Source organism: Copidosoma floridanum, unplaced genomic scaffold (assembly GCF_036245765.1).
Source record: "Copidosoma floridanum isolate Cflo_tuat_1 unplaced genomic scaffold, Cflo_Japanese_pri ptg000011l, whole genome shotgun sequence".
In the NCBI taxonomy this organism is placed as follows: domain Eukaryota; kingdom Metazoa; phylum Arthropoda; class Insecta; order Hymenoptera; family Encyrtidae; genus Copidosoma; species Copidosoma floridanum.
This window is the reverse complement of record NW_028321888.1, coordinates 10,436,302-10,455,595: the sequence shown is the minus strand read 5'-3', so window position 1 is coordinate 10,455,595 and position 19,294 is coordinate 10,436,302. Positions and strand designations below refer to the sequence as shown.

The 19,294-nt window shown below is 32.9% G+C and overlaps 2 protein-coding genes across 2 annotated transcripts; both read right to left on the bottom strand.

Moving 5' to 3' along the window:
* Positions 1-1,124: 1,124 nt before the first annotated feature.
* Usp14 (ubiquitin specific protease 14) lies at positions 1,125-4,435 on the bottom strand. The gene is made up of 6 exons (XM_014353494.2): positions 4,129-4,435; positions 3,790-3,965; positions 3,040-3,507; positions 2,662-2,925; positions 2,285-2,576; positions 1,125-1,834 (listed from the first exon to the last, which is right to left on the bottom strand). Exons 1-6 carry the CDS (start codon positions 4,142-4,144, stop codon positions 1,512-1,514), a joined length of 1,539 nt encoding a protein of 512 aa, XP_014208980.2. The 5' UTR covers positions 4,145-4,435; the 3' UTR covers positions 1,125-1,511.
* A 1,355-nt stretch (positions 4,436-5,790) lies between these two features.
* On the bottom strand, positions 5,791-8,678 carry Nup75 (nuclear pore complex protein Nup75). The gene is made up of 9 exons (XM_014353497.2): positions 8,473-8,678; positions 8,260-8,365; positions 7,840-8,193; positions 7,387-7,766; positions 6,987-7,315; positions 6,703-6,920; positions 6,401-6,619; positions 6,222-6,321; positions 5,791-6,134 (listed from the first exon to the last, which is right to left on the bottom strand). The coding sequence occupies exons 1-9, from the start codon at positions 8,500-8,502 to the stop codon at positions 5,927-5,929; spliced, it is 1,944 nt and encodes a 647-aa protein (XP_014208983.2). The 5' UTR covers positions 8,503-8,678; the 3' UTR covers positions 5,791-5,926.
* Positions 8,679-19,294: the final 10,616 nt, after the last annotated feature.

The window sequence follows — 19,294 nt, the reverse complement described above, 5'->3', positions numbered from 1 at the left end:
AAAATTTTTTATTTTTGGCATTATCATGTTTAAAAGTCGTATTTAGTTAAATAACATACATGATCAGCAGTTCAACGAGTGAATTCCGAATTAAAAGGCCTATGGACGCACCTTTGGTCTCATAAATTGTTGAATCATTTGAACAACGAATATCGCAATGGCCCGTTTTTCTTGAGATTATATTCCGTAAAACACGGTGATTATTGCTGACATAGATTTTTTTTTAATGAAATTTTTAACGTGCTGTTACGTAGGGAAGATATTGGTAAGGAGGTGCGTCGCGAGAATGACCAGTATATATATTTTCTTAAACACTAATATTCGAAGTACCCATCTATAAGGCAAAGTCGCGCGTGTGGCTTCGTTCTAGGCTTGTCGTGTCCTTCCGTGGTTGTTGCTCGGCTTCTTGATTCGGTGACGCCCGACCCTCTTGATAGCGATCGACTACCAAATGCCGAGAGCGCGAATAAATCCCCGAATGCGCGAATGCCCAACTGTCGCGATTTGAGGCTCGCTGGGCCTTATATATTACCTTGTTCCCCACCTGTCGATGCCTTCTTGATAAAGTAGCCTCGCTGTTACTATGGAGAGTTAGTATGCCTTGCATATCGTACGTTACAGTACCATGAAAAAATTGTCCAATTAAAAAAAAAAACACGGTTTTCAATGATAATTTTAACGTGTTCACATCTCGAACATATTTATGGCACATCTTCGAAACAAGGTTCGAAACGTTTGTTTTCATTTACTTAACAATTAAATTTTAAAATTTGTATGTTGTAGTAATGATTCACAAACTGTTTATTTTTAACCGATGAAAGACATTTGAATCATAACCACGTGATCTCAGATTTAACCAATTAGATAACGAATAAGGCATTCAATTAGTTTTCAAAATCAAAGAGGGTCGTGCTTTAAATTGCAAAAAGCACCATTTTGTTATTCTAAATACTGCTGAAGATTTAAGGCCTTCATTTAAAAATAAAATAAATAAAATAAACATTTACAACTATTGTGAAATATAAATATTGTAATGAAACACAAAAAATGCGAAAAAGTTATCCAATGCAAGATATTTTATTATAAAATAATTTTACATTAAAAATCAATGTAGAAGCTTGGCTATGCTTTCACTTCTAGAAATTGAGTCTGGTATAAAACATGATATTAATTACATCATAATGATTTTTCTGAATGAATACATGAGATACATTTCACGCAATCACAAACCATTATGAAAAATAAATCTAGCATTGTCCTTTTAAACAAGTGTTCTTAGTTGATATTGAAAAAAAAAAAAGGGAATTCCGGACAAGCTGCAAATAACGTTTGTCATAACTGGGGAGGAAACATCATAGTATGCATGAAAAACGATGTTTATGTGTTCCAAGCTGGTAAGCGTTAACCCAAAATGAAGGTAGTACGGGCTTGAAAGCACAATCCATAACTTTTTTCACCTCAACATACGAGCTCAATCGTTGCAAACGATGCTTCTCACTTGATCAATCCAGCTAGTTTTGAAGTGGGGTCTCCTCGGTGCTCATGGGCTCTGAGGTAGTTACGGATTCCGCGGCAACTTTCTCCTGCTCCTCAATGGGAGTTTCGTATATTCGCGGACCGTAAAGTAAAACGTAAGCGCAGTGCCAATCACCGCCACCGCTTAGTTTCAGCACATCTTCACTTGTCACCACGCTGACGTTCTCGTCGTCACACTTTAGCCAAGTGTCTCCCTTCTGGCGAACCCAACCCACGTAGTGACCGCTGCTGCTTGTGCGGCCTTGATGCGTCAACACCGCTTGTAGCTCGTAGTAACCACTGTTATTTGAGCCAAGATCTGAAAAGTAAGACAATATCATTTTTAGTTGTCTTGCAAGAGTTGTGACATGCGTCACACACGCGAATTTCAATTTATAGATGCATTGTTGCGATTTGACTCGTCGAAAGAACGATTTAAGAGGTATTTTATCTTCAAGTTTTATTTCGTATTTATAAAGAAATGTAAATAAAAAGTGGAGAAATCAGCGTTGAAAAGAAGTATTAATTCAAAGAGAATTAAAAAGGTAAATATACGTATTTCTGAAGTACTCAGAGATGTGCAAGGAATAATATGAACAGTACGAAACAGTTTATTTTTGTTAAGTTGTAACAATAGATGTCAAGCCTTGTACCAAGTCATTGCTCTTTACATGAATTACTTAAGATGGGAACTTTAAAATTCGAGGGTGCATAAAAATAAATCTCTTTAACTTTGTGTACATCGAGTTATAATTTTAATTCAACTTACCGTCTGGGAACCAAAATGGCTCTTTCTTGGTTTCTTTTTTTTCTTCCTCTTCCTTTTTCTCCATCTTTTTCTTGGACTTAATTTGTTCTAGCTGAGCTTCTTCCAACTTTTGAAACTTTTCACGCATCGGCGTAAGCTTACTTTGTAATTCCTTTGTGCACAAATTAAACGCATCAAAGTTTAATTCAAACTTTACGTCTTTCAAAATTTTTGCATTTACTTGATCCTTTCCTTTGTAAAAAAAACGAACAAATTGAATTGTCAAGTATGCTGGCAATCGACTAATTTTTGCCTGAAATAGCAAATATTTTAAACTTTCAGTTCATCTACCTCACATGTTAGCTATTTTATTCATGTAAAGTGATGTAAGCTCTCACTGTTTTCGTGTACAGGGCATCTCTCTGTAAAACTGGCGACTTTCGTGTGATTTGTTCCTGCAATTTATCTTCAAGACCCTTGAACATGTATTTTACTTCAGTTGAAATGAAACAACTGAGTTGCAAGAATTCTTCTTTTCCCTGTGTTGGTGGCTCATCTTCTGTTTCAATACATTTTAGTTCTGTATCAAAAGTACCACCAAAATATTGATCAATTATTGATTTGGCCTTGTAAGAAGCTTCTCCCGACTCAACAGAATTTTCCTAGATGACAGTAATGGTTGGGTTGAAGAGACTAATATCGTAAAATAACCCACTATCTACCACAATTACCAGCGATAATGTAGAAAGTTAAAGAATGAAATATAAAATAAATACCTTTGGTGGCAACTTTTGTTGCAACATTCGTACGAGTTCTGTCCAGCATTCATTAGCATCTTGCTGCTGAAAATCGCCCATCTTGGTTTTCTCAGAAAATCTTGGGAAAGCACAATGCATCATCTGAACCAGAATAACTGGTGGGAGAGTAGAGCCCTTGTCCATTCCCTCGTACAAATCTCTTAAAGCAGCTGTGACGCAATGGGATGCCTGGAACTGCATACTACTCTCAGGCATGATCAGTCCTCCATTAAAACTCTTTAAAGCCTCACGTAATTCAGGTACAGTTTTCAAGCACTGAACTGTGGCATTCAAGTAACACGTGTTGCCGAGATTTTTCAAACCAACTGGTAAGTCCAGCGCAGTGTTCAATTCTTGCTCACTCATATCTTCTATAAACACTGGTTTCTCTACAGGCTCCTGAGGAACATCTTCTTCTTTGGAACCCATCATTAGTACCATGGCCCCCTAAAATAAAAGTACAATTCGTTTTAGCAATCAAGCTGAAACTGCATTTACTCAAATATCCTCTGATAAATTAATGGAAAGAATGCTTTATTATTGAAATTTAGTGATTGATGGCATCAGGGCAAAAATAAAAATGAAAGTGAAGGAAGAGAGGAAGATAGAGATGGACAAGAAAAAAGCTAGGATGACAGTTCAGCTTATCTGCTGATTCAAAGTACAAGACCAATTATTGATAGCAAACTATTAATATCTCGAGTAAAATCGATAAAAAGTTCTTCTTACGTCTCTTAAATTAATATTCCAATTATCGTCCTTCAAAGTCGTGCCTTTGATTATGACCTTCTGCCTCTGGGGCTGGACACCTGTGAGGGCATACAACTGAGCCTTGAACAACATAGGCTCCTCCTCAGTATTAACCTCGACATCCGGAAACAGCTCATTTTGCCATTTAACTCGTACTGTGTAAAGTTTAAAAAAAATTCAAAAATGCACAATCATCAATAACGTAATCGGGATACATAAAATAAACAAACGTAAGATTGGTTTGCAACTAAATAAAGTACTATCTTTAAACGTCAGGGTTAGAAAACATGTATCATAGAAAAAAAAACTGTGACTTACCCTTGTATTGAGGCATTTCAGTAAATTAGTTTATCTTTTTCTAGGAACGAATGTTTAAAATGAAGCTACCAGGATGTGTAAGCATTAACAAAGAAAATAAATAACAAAGTGCACCGTCAGTACGTCCACACTCTCTTGACAGACAATACAATACAACTGTACGAACTTCACTGAAGTGCCAAGTGTGCCAACATGCCATATGCCAATTGCCAACTTGCCGACCATGATCTGCTGACTCACCGGCTTTTTCTACATTTAGCTGCAGCAGAATCCCTATAAATGTTACTTTGTTAGCACTGCATGCATTGAACGCTGTCCCAATGCAAGTCCTAAGGGTGCGTTCAGACGCAACGTCAATAGAAATCTGCAATCCATTTGAACGGGGTCTGGCCAGGCTTAAATGTAGAGTTTATCACACGGTGTAATGAGGTTGACCGCAGGCTATGATCAGGGCCTGGCCAGGGTACATGTATATTTGTATAATAAGATATAAATATCTACTGTACCGTACTATACAGTAAGGGTTATAGTAAGTATATGTGTGTCCAACGCCTATGGATCAAAACAATACGATAAATAATTTTAGCAAATCATAAGGAAAAAATCATATACACGGATTATTGCTGCTTTTTCACTCTTTTTAGTGACGTGCAATGTTTAATTTTTTGAAACATGCAAGAAAATGATGATTGAATTTTTACAAATCTAAGTTTTTTAATTGTTACATCGTTGTCACTATAGCTACAAACTCATAAAAAACTGGCTTGATCATCGCATTGATCATAATTCACTTAAAAATTGATCTAACGTTGGTTATTTGTTTCACTCGCACGGAAATAGGAATAAGATATTGAAACCTATATACACAGAACAGGTCTACTTTGCTAAGAGAACTGGACCGAACCAAAAGGAGTTTGAACGAATCTATCATGACGTTTACTTCTCTTATTAGGTTCGTTTGGAGCTTAGCTTGGAGCAGCTCGGAGCTCCTTCGAACTTTACCCCAAAACATGCGTTTTGCTCCGAGCAAGTTCCTACAGTCGGTATATCTATATTTAGGGCCAATACCTTATATTTAGGGCTAATCGGCCAATACGGCAATTGGCAATACCGTATTTAGGGCCAATGCCGTAAATATAGATATACTGACTGTAGGAATTTGCTCGGAGCAAAATGCGTGTTTTGGGGCAAAGTTCGGAGGAGCTCCGAGCTGTTCCAAGCTAAGCCCCAAACGAACCTATTCATGCTGTTGTTCGTCTTATTTGCGTTATTTCTTTATTACTAAGTACAGTTCTTATTGCTTACGTACATACGTCATTACAAGGTTGACCTCATAGCCCCATACACTAGCTCTAATTGTTCTTAAGGTCGCACTTAAAAAAAAAGTTTTATCTCATTCTAAATGTATGTATGTGTTAACGTTTTTCTAACTATACCATTCAGATAAATGAAATCGAACACATTTTTCCTCGACTTAACTCTCAAAAAGATGTTATAATCAATGAATCTAAACATAAATTCCATGAAATATTTTTACAACTCAGTCATGATCAACGTCAAATTTTTTAAGAAATAAAATTTGAAAAAAAAATTTTTTTGAATCTAAGTTTTGCGGCTCATTAACTCAATAACTTTTTTATGAATATCAATCAAAACAGCACATAACAAATTATATTTTTATTTACTTATCGACAACTTACGGTAAAAATATAAAAAATTGTTTCACATCAACTTATTGCTTGATGACAGTAAAAAAAGGTCAGACTATCATAAATGGGCTCGTGTAGTCAGGGTCAGGCTAATCAGGATTGTTATTTTCAATAATCAGAGCTCGAGCAAGATTGCGTGCAGCGGCAAAACGGAATATCGGTAATTTTTCTTTAAATTTTGGATGATCGCCTCGCTTTTCGATCGCGCGCAATAGTTCGTAGGTGTCGTCCGACGAAAAGATTATATCTTGCGAATCCAGAAGTGGTATGGCATCATTTAACAATGTTGGCCAGAAGCTGCAAAAATAACATGACAGTTATCTCAAAGATGCATCAACGTGAAAACCCGTATTAACTGTGCATGTATGCAGATGTTACACTTACTAGGATGGCGTCAAATTTGAAACAATAAGCGAAATAAGTATTCTGGCAGCTTCTTTAAACTCTCCAATGCCATACATCTGATGGAATTCACAATATTTTCCTGAAAATTGAAATATTTTGGTTCAAAAAAGAACAAACAAAGCAGCTCTAACCGTTTAAAAAAGAAATTTTCAAGTTACCTAAGAAAGTCAACCTCTCACTAATGAGCATGCAGGCACCTAGGTTCTCTAAAAAGTCGTGACACTGAATTTTCTTGTGTTCAACGTAATACCTGAGAAACCTGTCAGCAATTTGGCCCGCGAATAGTCCATCCTTGGCTTTCAAAGCCCAAGCGAGGGCGTTTCCTAGACGCCCTTGGCTTATACATTTTACTCCTTGTATCTTACATATACTGGAAGCTGATTATGGAACGCGTTTATCAACTTTTAATAGTTCATAACGCTTTGTCAATTTCTTAAATAAAATTTTTATCATGACATACCTACATGGGGCATCTTATTTTCCATGGCAATGTAGACAATTTTATGGATTCTTGCTTCACTGCCTAATGGAATAGTTTGTAAGAGCGTTTCTAGCCTAGTGGAGCCTTGTTCAGCACAATGTTCCAGGTAACTTGCACCACATTGCCACAGAGAATTATGACTCATCAAGGTACTTCCGTAATCCAGTATAAGAGATTCGTGAAGCAAATCTGTAACGCTGAAAAAAAGCAATGTAATCAAAGATAAAGATGATAAAAAAAAAAAAAATTTAGAGGGTACTCACTTGACTTGGTGCTTGTCCATGATATTTAATCGGCCGCAATGGTAAAGCAAGTCTGTCAAATGGGCAGCAAACCAACCATTATCGCTCATGTATTGAATTTCCTTGATTACCTGATGCAAATCGCTTTCCATGAGAGCCAATATGATATTATCTAACACAACCAATGGTATTTGCCTACTGCTCTGCCACTTCAAGGCAACGCTATTTGCGTAACGAGCTAGTTCTGGCTGTTTGCAGCATGGGGCAGAGTAAAATAATTTTGCTGCCAATAACTCGTACCAAGCTTCGGTGTACTTAGAGAATTCCCATATTTCATTTCCAACAACTAGCTGTAGAACAACGAATGCATTGTTAAGTTTTTAATATTGAATACACAAATTAATAATAAAGTTTTATCTACCTTCATCAGGGATTCTAAATTTGTTTCTATTGCAAAAACTTTGCTGTCAATACTTTGAGACAAATTCATTTGCCACTGTTTCCATCTTATGGTAAATTCTTTCACAGAGTACCCCCCGTACACACTGTAGACCGGCATGTTTCTGAGCGCATTCTCCGCTGCAACAAACGACGAATGGTCCGCTTTGCTGTGCAACGCTAGCAATGCCCTTACAATATCGAGTTTTCCATGTAAGGCACAGCCAAATGCAGCTTCCCAGTAATCTGTGTTTTCGAGATCTGCACCAATTTTTTTTTTTGCCAGTATTTTCATGGCCATTATTTCTCTGGACGGAAAGTGAAATCTGATCCACTCTAGAAGTTGTGGCAAAACAACTTCTCCTAAAATCATGCAAATTCACTTGTAATGGCACAGTTGGTGTTACCAGAATCTAATGAGAATTGCAAGCCTTACCTGGTGTGACGTCTATGTAAAGGATTTCTGTCAAGTGCCAGACGCACTCGACATTGTAAAATATAGTTTGTAAATTCTCATACAGGCCCTGTTTTTGGTCCGAGTACTTTTCTGCAAGTTCTTGCAGCTCCTCCACGCAAGCTCTTAAAATAGAACGATACCGTTTACTAAACTTGAATATTTCTGGCTTCGGGTCACTCATCACAGTGGGAGAACTACTTTTCAACTTCTGAATTGCCAAGAAGACACTGTTGCTCTCATTGACCATCTTCCTGATAGTGGGGTAATACAGAATGACTTCTGGACAGACGAAGTGTACTTTTGCTTCACATGGATGATATTCACTCGTGGTATCTGTAAGAACGATTTAATTTTATGTAGCTATTCTTGCTGAATAGTACTCTTCAATGCACCACAAACCTTTTGACTTCAAAGTGAGCCTTTTGTGCGGAAAAAGAGCTATTTTATTGGACTTGAGCCATACCGCAGCCATGCCAGCCCTTTGACAAACATCATCTGGTAGTGCCTTAAATAATAAATTGTTAATCATCAAAATAACTAATAAATAAACCTGTCAAGTAGGTTTTGGAGTTTGAGGTTAGCTTTGTTTACTACTCGTCGGATACAACTTACTATAATCTGAGCCTTGATTTCTTCTGTCATGTTGGACCAAAAAATTAAATATTTACTTTTTTGTTTATTTATCAAGCAACGTTTAATATTAAACTCGACATTGATCAATGTGTATTGTGTTTACAATCAAAGGTTAGGGGAGAGGAGAGATGAGTAACTGATGCTTACTGGCCGAAACGCGGCATAGATTTGTTCGGCTTTTCGATCCAGGCATCCAGGGCGCTCCGAGCGCTCGAGTGAGCAATTCCCCCAATTGAAAATTGAACTTTAGGCGCGCGTAATATTGCAGGAGCTATTCACAATATTTACATAATAGTTTAGGCGCCAGGTAGGGTCCCGTGGCCTTTTCAATTAGAACGGACCCACCAAAGTTTTTTTAAAGTATTTTTGCCTGCTAAACACGATTATCGATGGTGGGTCGCGATCCGGATAGACAATTTTTTTTTATCAATAAATTTTATAAACAAATAAAAATTATTCATTTTTTTGGAAAAAGAAAATTTTTTCCTATTCTTTAGCTCATTTTGAATGTTGGACAGTTACTTATTATATGTCCGGTCATATATTACTCATTCAATGTGTATTAAATACTTGTACAGCTAAATACTGAGTTTTCCTCGTATAAAATAAAAAATTGAGTAATAAAAACGTAAGCCCCGATATTTAATGTAACTTCTTGAAACTTGATCTCTATAAAATAATCATTTTTACAACTTGAATAATTTATGTTTTTATAGATTTATAAAAATTTAGCACATTAAAAATATCAGAATAATATACACACGCTTCACTTTGATTTTTAAGTTTATTCAATAGAGAATGACTTTTTCTGTAATTCAAATGTCATTCTTCAACACATGTAACTTTTCTAATAAGAATAAGTAATTGTGAAAATATTTAGAAAAATAATAATTCTACTTGTAGGTCAAACTTTAACACAATTATCAATATTAAGAAAAAATAAACTAATACTTAAACTTAAACCCTGGACCTTCACAATAAACATGTGTCACTTTAAGTGCTTAGGGAAACAGTGCGTTGGTAGTCGAGGTAGCTTAGTAGCAGTACTTTTGCTTTGAGCATTCTGGGGTTCACATCTCGCCCGCAGCAGAATTTTTTTTTTTTTACGATTTCTTTTTTTTTTTTTTTTTTTTTTGATGGTAGTACAAAACTTTTTTTCGATAATAGTATTCAATTTTTATGTATATGTTGCGTAACGACTACACTTTGTAAATTCATTCCTTGTAAAGTTTGGTGATTTTGTTAGATATTTAAATTTTTTAATAAAAATATAATATCAATAGTGGGGAAAATGCTAATTACCATTTCATCCTTTTTTAGATGGCTATAAAACTCTTATTAATGAAGTTAAAAATCATCCAAAAGTAATTTAATAGTACTAAGTTATTTTACACTATTCTTACAAAATGGTTATGATCTCACTTCGATGAGGATCACATCTTTTACAACCTAATTAATAATTGTGTAAAACTTATTCAAACAAATAATTAAACTATTAGAAACCAGGTAAATTTTCGAAAACACTTTTTATCAAATGATTTTTTATTGCTATTCCAAGTTAAACACGAGTTTATTGATAAAACGCTCAGTTAACTGAAGAGCAAAGTATGGCATCGCTTAACATAAAGGAAACCATGAAAACATTAGTAAAATAAAAGCCAAGGTATTAAATATTGAGGACTTAAAATTTTTTTTCCTATTTAGAACTAAATTTTGCCTATTATATAGATTTAACTTATGTTGTACAAGTTCTTAGACTAATTTTGATGATTCAGATCAAAAAATTGTTTTTAAATCGAAACGGCATTTACCAAAAATATTAAATTTATAGTACCTTATAATTTTTTCAGAGCCATAATTGGGACCACTTATTATTCGTTTTTGTTTAAAAAATTTTTTATTTATCAAAACGGTAGTCTGAGTATGTCTCATGGTGTATACATGTCATAAAATGTATGTAAAAAAACGTATTGCGGGAAAACTGGGTTTTTTATGTCTATGAGCACTGCAATAAAAATGCTCTTAAAATTTTACGCTTTGATCAAACTTGTCTGGTTAGAAACCCTCAGCTAAGACATTCAACATAAATCTAACAACAAAATTGCGGCCTATTTAGATCATAACTACTTAAGTTAATCTTAAAACTTGATAACATGTATATGCGTCCGCGTTCACAGACAGAGTTCTATTTCTCGTCAAAATTCAACTTTTTTGTACTGTAATAATACTATTTTCTCACAAAAATGCCTATCAATTGATGCATATAATAAGCGTACTACCATCGACAGACGAAATTTTAATTTACTTATACATTTTTTTAATTACAATGTAAATATGATGGCAAGTTTTAATCTCTGAGTACATACCTCTATAATTTTTTGTACCTATAATAAGGATTCTCATGATCGGTTCTAATAAGCCTTAGCTTATGATTTTGTTTTGGTATACGTACTAAAGCTAAAAAAACCAATGTGATCGGTCAATTTGTTTTTTATTAAAACATATGAACCTCTAAAAATCAATGTTAAAATAAGAAAAGTTTTGCTTTTTGTTCTTAATTATTTTTTTTGTGTTATATTTTATGATTAAAACTTCCCAGCAACATCAAGTTCCTGACTACAAGCATGATTAAAAAAAAATTAAATAAATAAAAATAAAAATAAAATTTGATATAGGTAAATTCGGGTGTACGTATGCATCAATACTCATGTCTCTACAATCTTTTGAAAATATTTAGTAAGCCTAGTTGTTTCTAATCCCGTGCCTAAAGTCGCTTCAATTTTTATCGATATCTTTATTATTTTCGAATTAAGAATCATATGATATTATGTGAATATTTTAAATGACAAATATTAAATATTGTCCAACAAAAATTATAAGACTAAACCATATTTTTAAAGTGACTATAATTATACCTGGATTCAATAAATATTAGTATAACTAATTTAGTGCAACATAAAAATTAAGAAATGGAAAGTATTAATAAAAAGTTAAGAGCTAAGTAATTAGTAAAGATTTTTTTTTTTTTTTTAATACCTACTACGATTTATTCGAGAAATCACTAGTTTCTCAGCAGACTATTAAATGATTTTATAGAAATTCTACTCAAAATATTTTTAATTATCATTGTTATTATTATTATTATTATGAATATTATCATTATTATTTATCCCAGGAATCAAACTAGTACTTTTTATACTAAAGATATCTAAAGACCACGTTTCTTGAACGAATTATATTTTATTGTTTAGGTGGTAGTCTTATTAAAGTATTGTTTCTAGAAAATAATCACAGAAAAACATCATTGCTTTTTTTCAATTAAATGATGTAAAACGATTTTTCAGCCATTTAGAAACGATTATTGGCGACTAAATCGTTCAAAAGATATTTAAAAAAAAAAAAAAATTACTTTTAAAAGTTTCTTTTTTATAAGCTCTACAAAATTTTTATTCAATACTTTGTTGTAGAATTTAAATTTATTTCTGTAACAGATACAAAATTTTTTTTGACTGTTTGTTTGTTTATTTTGCATTATAAAGCGTCTGCATTAATTTCTATCTGCAGCAAAACATCGCGGTTAGCGATTATAACGGTTTTAGCGACTTTGCTTTGTATATTAGTAAGATTAAAATAACTATTTTTCTTTAAATTCGATCGTTTTACATAAATTTGAATTTTGAAATATCGCGCGCAGCTCCGACTTCAAACTTTGCACTTAATAGTACAGTCTACCGCTCGCCAGGTGGCAACTACTGGTCTTTAGTGAATATCGCAAGTAAAAAGGCAACGTAAAGTATATAAGAAGGACTGCGTGACGACTATCGACATCGCCTCTGATCTTGCATATACGTGCAATGCATGATTCACTCACCTGGTGTAATTAAAGTATACGTAGCAGTGGTAGTAGAAAAGTACATATTCAATAAAAATCACTGTACACTAAACCACGCTCTTACTCTCTTTACACCTCACCAAACGACCCTCCTATCTCTCTCTAACGCCTCACAAGTAAATATAAAACGCCTATTGTCCAAGACCCAGAAAACTCTTAACATCGGGACGATCTTCATGTTGTCTCCGAAAACCCCAGCAAGGTCAACTAGGCCGTAAAAAATTACGGCTCTGACATTACCCTCCTTCAACGCTCTAAACTTTGTCGAAGCCAGCGTACTCACTGCTCCTACGACGTCAAGGCGATGCCACCTTCATCGTTCGTCCACGAAGGGACGACTTGGCTCTCCCGAAGTGACAGCGGTTACTTTTAAGGTGGTTCTTCACCTAACCCATTTACTTAAACTTACAGGGAAACTTGAAGAGATTGTTATTAAAGTTATAAGGCATCTTCTCTTAAAATTTTAAGTCCCTTTATCAGGCAAATTTTTGAAAACAAGTCAGTCAAAAAATGCACTTTTAACATGTATTCTTATGTAGGTTACTTTTCCATACTACGATATCATGTAATATCTCGTAAAGTAGACTTAAGATCGTAATAGAAAAAGTTTGTAGTGAAAGAAGAACTTTTCAGCTTTCTAATAATATAACAAAAGTTTGGGCTGATCAGGGAATTAGTATACGATATTTAATCGTAAACGAAATGTCTGCCGTGTAAACTGCGGCAACGTCTGCTTGAGCAGGAGCGTACATGCCATTTTCAGAACCTTGCATCAAAAAAAAATTTTTTTATAACTCTTACTCTGACTTTATTAGCTTGTTTATTTGTACGTAAATGCAATGATATTATAGTCAAGTGCCAGTAAAACATATTTTATGTTGCAAATAATAAGCTAATCGAAAATTAGAAAACCACAGGGTCCCGTGTCGCTTTGATACGGCACCATCGTGAAGAACCACCTTAACTACACCCCCCGCGTTCAAAGTCGCCCACCCCCAAAGGCCACTTTTAACAAATTTTTCTGTGGCTTTTTTTCTGCATAAAGTAACTCTGCCATAGCTACCTCGGCCAAGAACTTTCAATAACTCGAAGTTGTCTAAAGTCTATAAAAAGTATAGGCGCCAGGTAGGGTCCCGTGGCCTTTTCAATTCGAACGGACCCACCAAAGTTTTTTAAAAGTATTTTCGCCTGCTGAACACGATTATCGATGGTGGGTCGCGATCCGGATAGAAAATTTTTTTTTATCAATAAATTTTATAAACAAATAAAAATTATTCATTTTTTTGGAAAAAAAAAATTTTTTCCTATTCTTTAGCTCATTTTGAATGTTGGACAGTTACTTATTATATGTCCGGTCATATATTACTCATTAAATGTGTATTAAATACTTGTACAGCTAAATACTGAGTTTTCCTCGTATAAAATAAAAAATTGAGTAATAAAAACGTAAGCCCCGATATTTAATGTAACTTCTTGAAACTTGATCTCTATAGAATAATCATTTTAACAACTTAAATAATTTATGTTTTTATAGATTTATATAAATTTAGCACATTAAAATTATCAGAAAAATATACACACGCTTCACTTTGATTTTTAAGTTTATTCAATAGAGAATGACTTTTTCTGTAATTCAAATGTCATTCTTCAACACATGTAACTTTTCTAATAAGAATAAGTAATTGTGAAAATATTTAGAAAAATAATAATTCTACTTGTAGGTCAAACTTTAACACAATTATCAATATTAAGAAAACATAAACTAATACTTAAACTTAAAAACAAATAAAAATTATTCATTTTTTTAGAAAAAAAAATTTTTTCCTATTCTTTAGCTCATTTTGAATGTTGGACAGTTACTTATTATATGTCCGGTCATATATTACTCATTAAATGTGTATTCAATACTTGTACAGCTAAATACTGAGTTTTCCTCGTATAAAATAAAAAATTGAGTAATAAAAACGTAAGCCCCGATATTTAATGTAACTTCTTGAAACTTGATCTCTATAAAATAATCATTTTAACAACTTGAATAATTTATGTTTTTATAGATTTATAAAAATTTAGCACATTAAAAATATCAGAAAAATATACACACGCTTTACTTTGATTTTTAAGTTTATTCCATAGAGAATGACATTTTCTGTAATTCAAATGTCATTTTTCAACACATGTAACTTTTCTAATAAGAATAAGTAATTGTGAAAATATTTAGAAAAATAATAATTCTACTTGTAGGTCAAACTTTAACACAATTATCAATATTAAGAAAAAATAAACTAATACTTAAACTTAAACCCTGGACCTTCACAATAAACATGTGTCACTTTAAGTGCTTAGGGAAACAGTGCGTTGGTAGTCGAGGTAGCTTAGTAGCAGTACTTTTGCTTTGAGCATTCTGGGGTTCAAATCTCGCCCGCAGCAGAATTTTTTTTTTTTTACGATTTCTTTTTTTTTTTTTTTTTTTTTTTGATGGTAGTACAAAACTTTTTTTCGATAATAGTATTCAATTTTTATGTATATGTTGCGTAACGACTACACTTTGTAAATTCATTCCTTGTAAAGTTTGGTGATTTTGTTAGATATTTAAATTTTTTAATAAAAATATAATATCAATAGTGGGGAAAATGCTAATTACCATTTCATCCTTTTTTAGATGGCTATAAAACTCTTATTAATGAAGTTAAAAATCATCCAAAAGTAATTTAATAGTACTAAGTTATTTTACACTATTCTTACAAAATGGTTATGATCTCACTTCGATGAGGATCACATCTTTTACAACCTAATTAATAATTGTGTAAAACTTATTCAAACAAATAATTAAACTATTAGAAACCAGGTAAATTTTCGAAAACACTTTTTATCAAATGATTTTTTATTGCTATTCCAAGTTAAACACGAGTTTATTGATAAAACGCTCAGTTAACTGAAGAGCAAAGTATGGCATCGCTTAACATAAAGGAAACCATGAAAACATTAGTAAAATAAAAGCCAAGGTATTAAATATTGAGGACTTAAAATTTTTTTTCCTATTTAGAACTAAATTTTGCCTATTATATAGATTTAACTTATGTTGTACAAGTTCTTAGACTAATTTTGATGATTCAGATCAAAAAATTGTTTTTAAATCGAAACGGCATTTACCAAAAATATTAAATTTATAGTACCTTATAATTTTTTCAGAGCCATAATTGGGACCACTTATTATTCGTTTTTGTTTAAAAAATTTTTTATTTATCAAAACGGTAGTCTGAGTATGTCTCATGGTGTATACATGTCATAAAATGTATGTAAAAAAACGTATTGCGGGAAAACTGGGTTTTTTATGTCTATGAGCACTGCAATAAAAATGCTCTTAAAATTTTACGCTTTGATCAAACTTGTCTGGTTAGAAACCCTCAGCTAAGACATTCAACATAAATCTAACAACAAAATTGCGGCCTATTTAGATCATAACTACTTAAGTTAATCTTAAAACTTGATAACATGTATATGCGTCCGCGTTCACAGACAGAGTTCTATTTCTCGTCAAAATTCAACTTTTTTGTACTGTAATAATACTATTTTCTCACAAAAATGCCTATCAATTGATGCATATAATAAGCGTACTACCATCGACAGACGAAATTTTAATTTACTTATACATTTTTTTAATTACAATGTAAATATGATGGCAAGTTTTAATCTCTGAGTACATACCTCTATAATTTTTTGTACCTATAATAAGGATTCTCATGATCGGTTCTAATAAGCCTTAGCTTATGATTTTGTTTTGGTATACGTACTAAAGCTAAAAAAACCAATGTGATCGGTCAATTTGTTTTTTATTAAAACATATGAACCTCTAAAAATCAATGTTAAAATAAGAAAAGTTTTGCTTTTTGTTCTTAATTATTTTTTTTGTGTTATATTTTATGATTAAAACTTCCCAGCAACATCAAGTTCCTGACTACAAGCATGATTAAAAAAAAACTACTGGTCTTTAGTGAATATCGCAAGTAAAAAGGCAACGTAAAGTATATAAGAAGGACTGCGTGACGACTATCGACATCGCCTCTGATCTTGCATATACGTGCAATGCATGATTCACTCACCTGGTGTAATTAAAGTATACGTAGCAGTGGTAGTAGAAAAGTACATATTCAATAAAAATCACTGTACACTAAACCACGCTCTTACTCTCTTTACACCTCACCAAACGACCCTCCTATCTCTCTCTAACGCCTCACAAGTAAATATAAAACGCCTATTGTCCAAGACCCAGAAAACTCTTAACATCGGGACGATCTTCATGTTGTCTCCGAAAACCCCAGCAAGGTCAACTAGGCCGTAAAAAATTACGGCTCTGACATTACCCTCCTTCAACGCTCTAAACTTTGTCGAAGCCAGCGTACTCACTGCTCCTACGACGTCAAGGCGATGCCACCTTCATCGTTCGTCCACGAAGGGACGACTTGGCTCTCCCGAAGTGACAGCGGTTACTTTTAAGGTGGTTCTTCACCTAACCCATTTACTTAAACTTACAGGGAAACTTGAAGAGATTGTTATTAAAGTTATAAGGCATCTTCTCTTAAAATTTTAAGTCCCTTTATCAGGCAAATTTTTGAAAACAAGTCAGTCAAAAAATGCACTTTTAACATGTATTCTTATGTAGGTTACTTTTCCATACTACGATATCATGTAATATCTCGTAAAGTAGACTTAAGATCGTAATAGAAAAAGTTTGTAGTGAAAGAAGAACTTTTCAGCTTTCTAATAATATAACAAAAGTTTGGGCTGATCAGGGAATTAGTATACGATATTTAATCGTAAACGAAATGTCTGCCGTGTAAACTGCGGCAACGTCTGCTTGAGCAGGAGCGTTTTCTCACAAAAATGCCTATCAATTGATGCATATAATAAGCGTACTACCATCGACAGACGAAATTTTAATTTACTTATACATTTTTTTAATTACAATGTAAATATGATGGCAAGTTTTAATCTCTGAGTACATACCTCTATAATTTTTTGTACCTATAATAAGGATTCTCATGATCGGTTCTAATAAGCCTTAGCTTATGATTTTGTTTTGGTATACGTACTAAAGCTAAAAAAACCAATGTGATCGGTCAATTTGTTTTTTATTAAAACATATGAACCTCTAAAAATCAATGTTAAAATAAGAAAAGTTTTGCTTTTTGTTCTTAATTATTTTTTTTGTGTTATATTTTATGATTAAAACTTCCCAGCAACATCAAGTTCCTGACTACAAGCATGATTAAAAAAAAATTAAATAAATAAAAATAAAAATAAAATTTGATATAGGTAAATTCGGGTGTACGTATGCATCAATACTCATGTCTCTACAATCTTTTGAAAATATTTAGTAAGCCTAGTTGTTTCTAATCCCGTGCCTAAAGTCGCTTCAATTTTTATCGATATCTTTATTATTTTCGAATTAAGAATCATATGATATTATGTGAATATTTTAAATGACAAATATTAAATATTGTCCAACAAAAATTATAAGACTAAACCATATTTTTAAAGTGACTATAATTATACCTGGATTCAATAAATATTAGTATAACTAATTTAGTGCAACATAAAAATTAAGAAATGGAAAGTATTAATAAAAAGTTAAGAGCTAAGTAATTAGTAAAGATTTTTTTTTTTTTTTTAATACCTACTACGATTTATTCGAGAAATCACTAGTTTCTCAGCAGACTATTAAATGATTTTATAGAAATTCTACTCAAAATATTTTTAATTATCATTGTTATTATTATTATTATTATGAATATTATCATTATTATTTATCCCAGGAATCAAACTAGTACTTTTTATACTAAAGATATCTAAAGACCACGTTTCTTGAACGAATTATATTTTATTGTTTAGGTGGTAGTCTTATTAAAGTATTGTTTCTAGAAAATAATCACAGAAAAACATCATTGCTTTTTTTCAATTAAATGATGTAAAACGATTTTTCAGCCATTTAGAAACGATTATTGGCGACTAAATCGTTCAAAAGATATTTAAAAAAAAAAAAAAATTACTTTTAAAAGTTTCTTTTTTATAAGCTCTACAAAATTTTTATTCAATACTTTGTTGTAGAATTTAAATTTATTTCTGTAACAGATACAAAATTTTTTTTGACTGTTTGTTTGTTTATTTTGCATTATAAAGCGTCTGCATTAATTTCTATCTGCAGCAAAACATCGCGGTTAGCGATTATAACGGTTTTAGCGACTTTGCTTTGTATATTAGTAAGATTAAAATAACTATTTTTCTTTAAATTCGATCGTTTTACATAAATTTGAATTTTGAAATATCGCGCGCAGCTCCGACTTCAAACTTTGCACTTAATAGTACAGTCTACCGCTCGCCAGGTGGCAACTACTGGTCTTTAGTGAATATCGCAAGTAAAAAGGCAACGTAAAGTATATAAGAAGGACTGCGTGACGACTATCGACATCGCCTCTGATCTTGCATATACGTGCAATGCATGATTCACTCACCTGGTGTAATTAAAGTATACGTAGCAGTGGTAGTAGAAAAGTACATATTCAATAAAAATCACTGTACACTAAACCACGCTCTTACTCTCTTTGCACCTCACCAAACGACCCTCCTATCTCTCTCTAACGCCTCACAAGTAAATATAAAACGCCTATTGTCCAAGACCCAGAAAACTCTTAACATCGGGACGATCTTCATGTTGTCTCCGAAAACCCCAGCAAGGTCAACTAGGCCGTAAAAAGTTACGGCTCTGACATTAAGGTGGTTCTTCACGATGGTGCCGTATCAAAGCGACACGGGACCCTGTGATTTTCTAATTTTCGATTAGCGTATTATTTGCAACATAAAATATGTTGTACTGTCACTTGACTACTCAAGCAGACGTTGCCGCAGTTTACA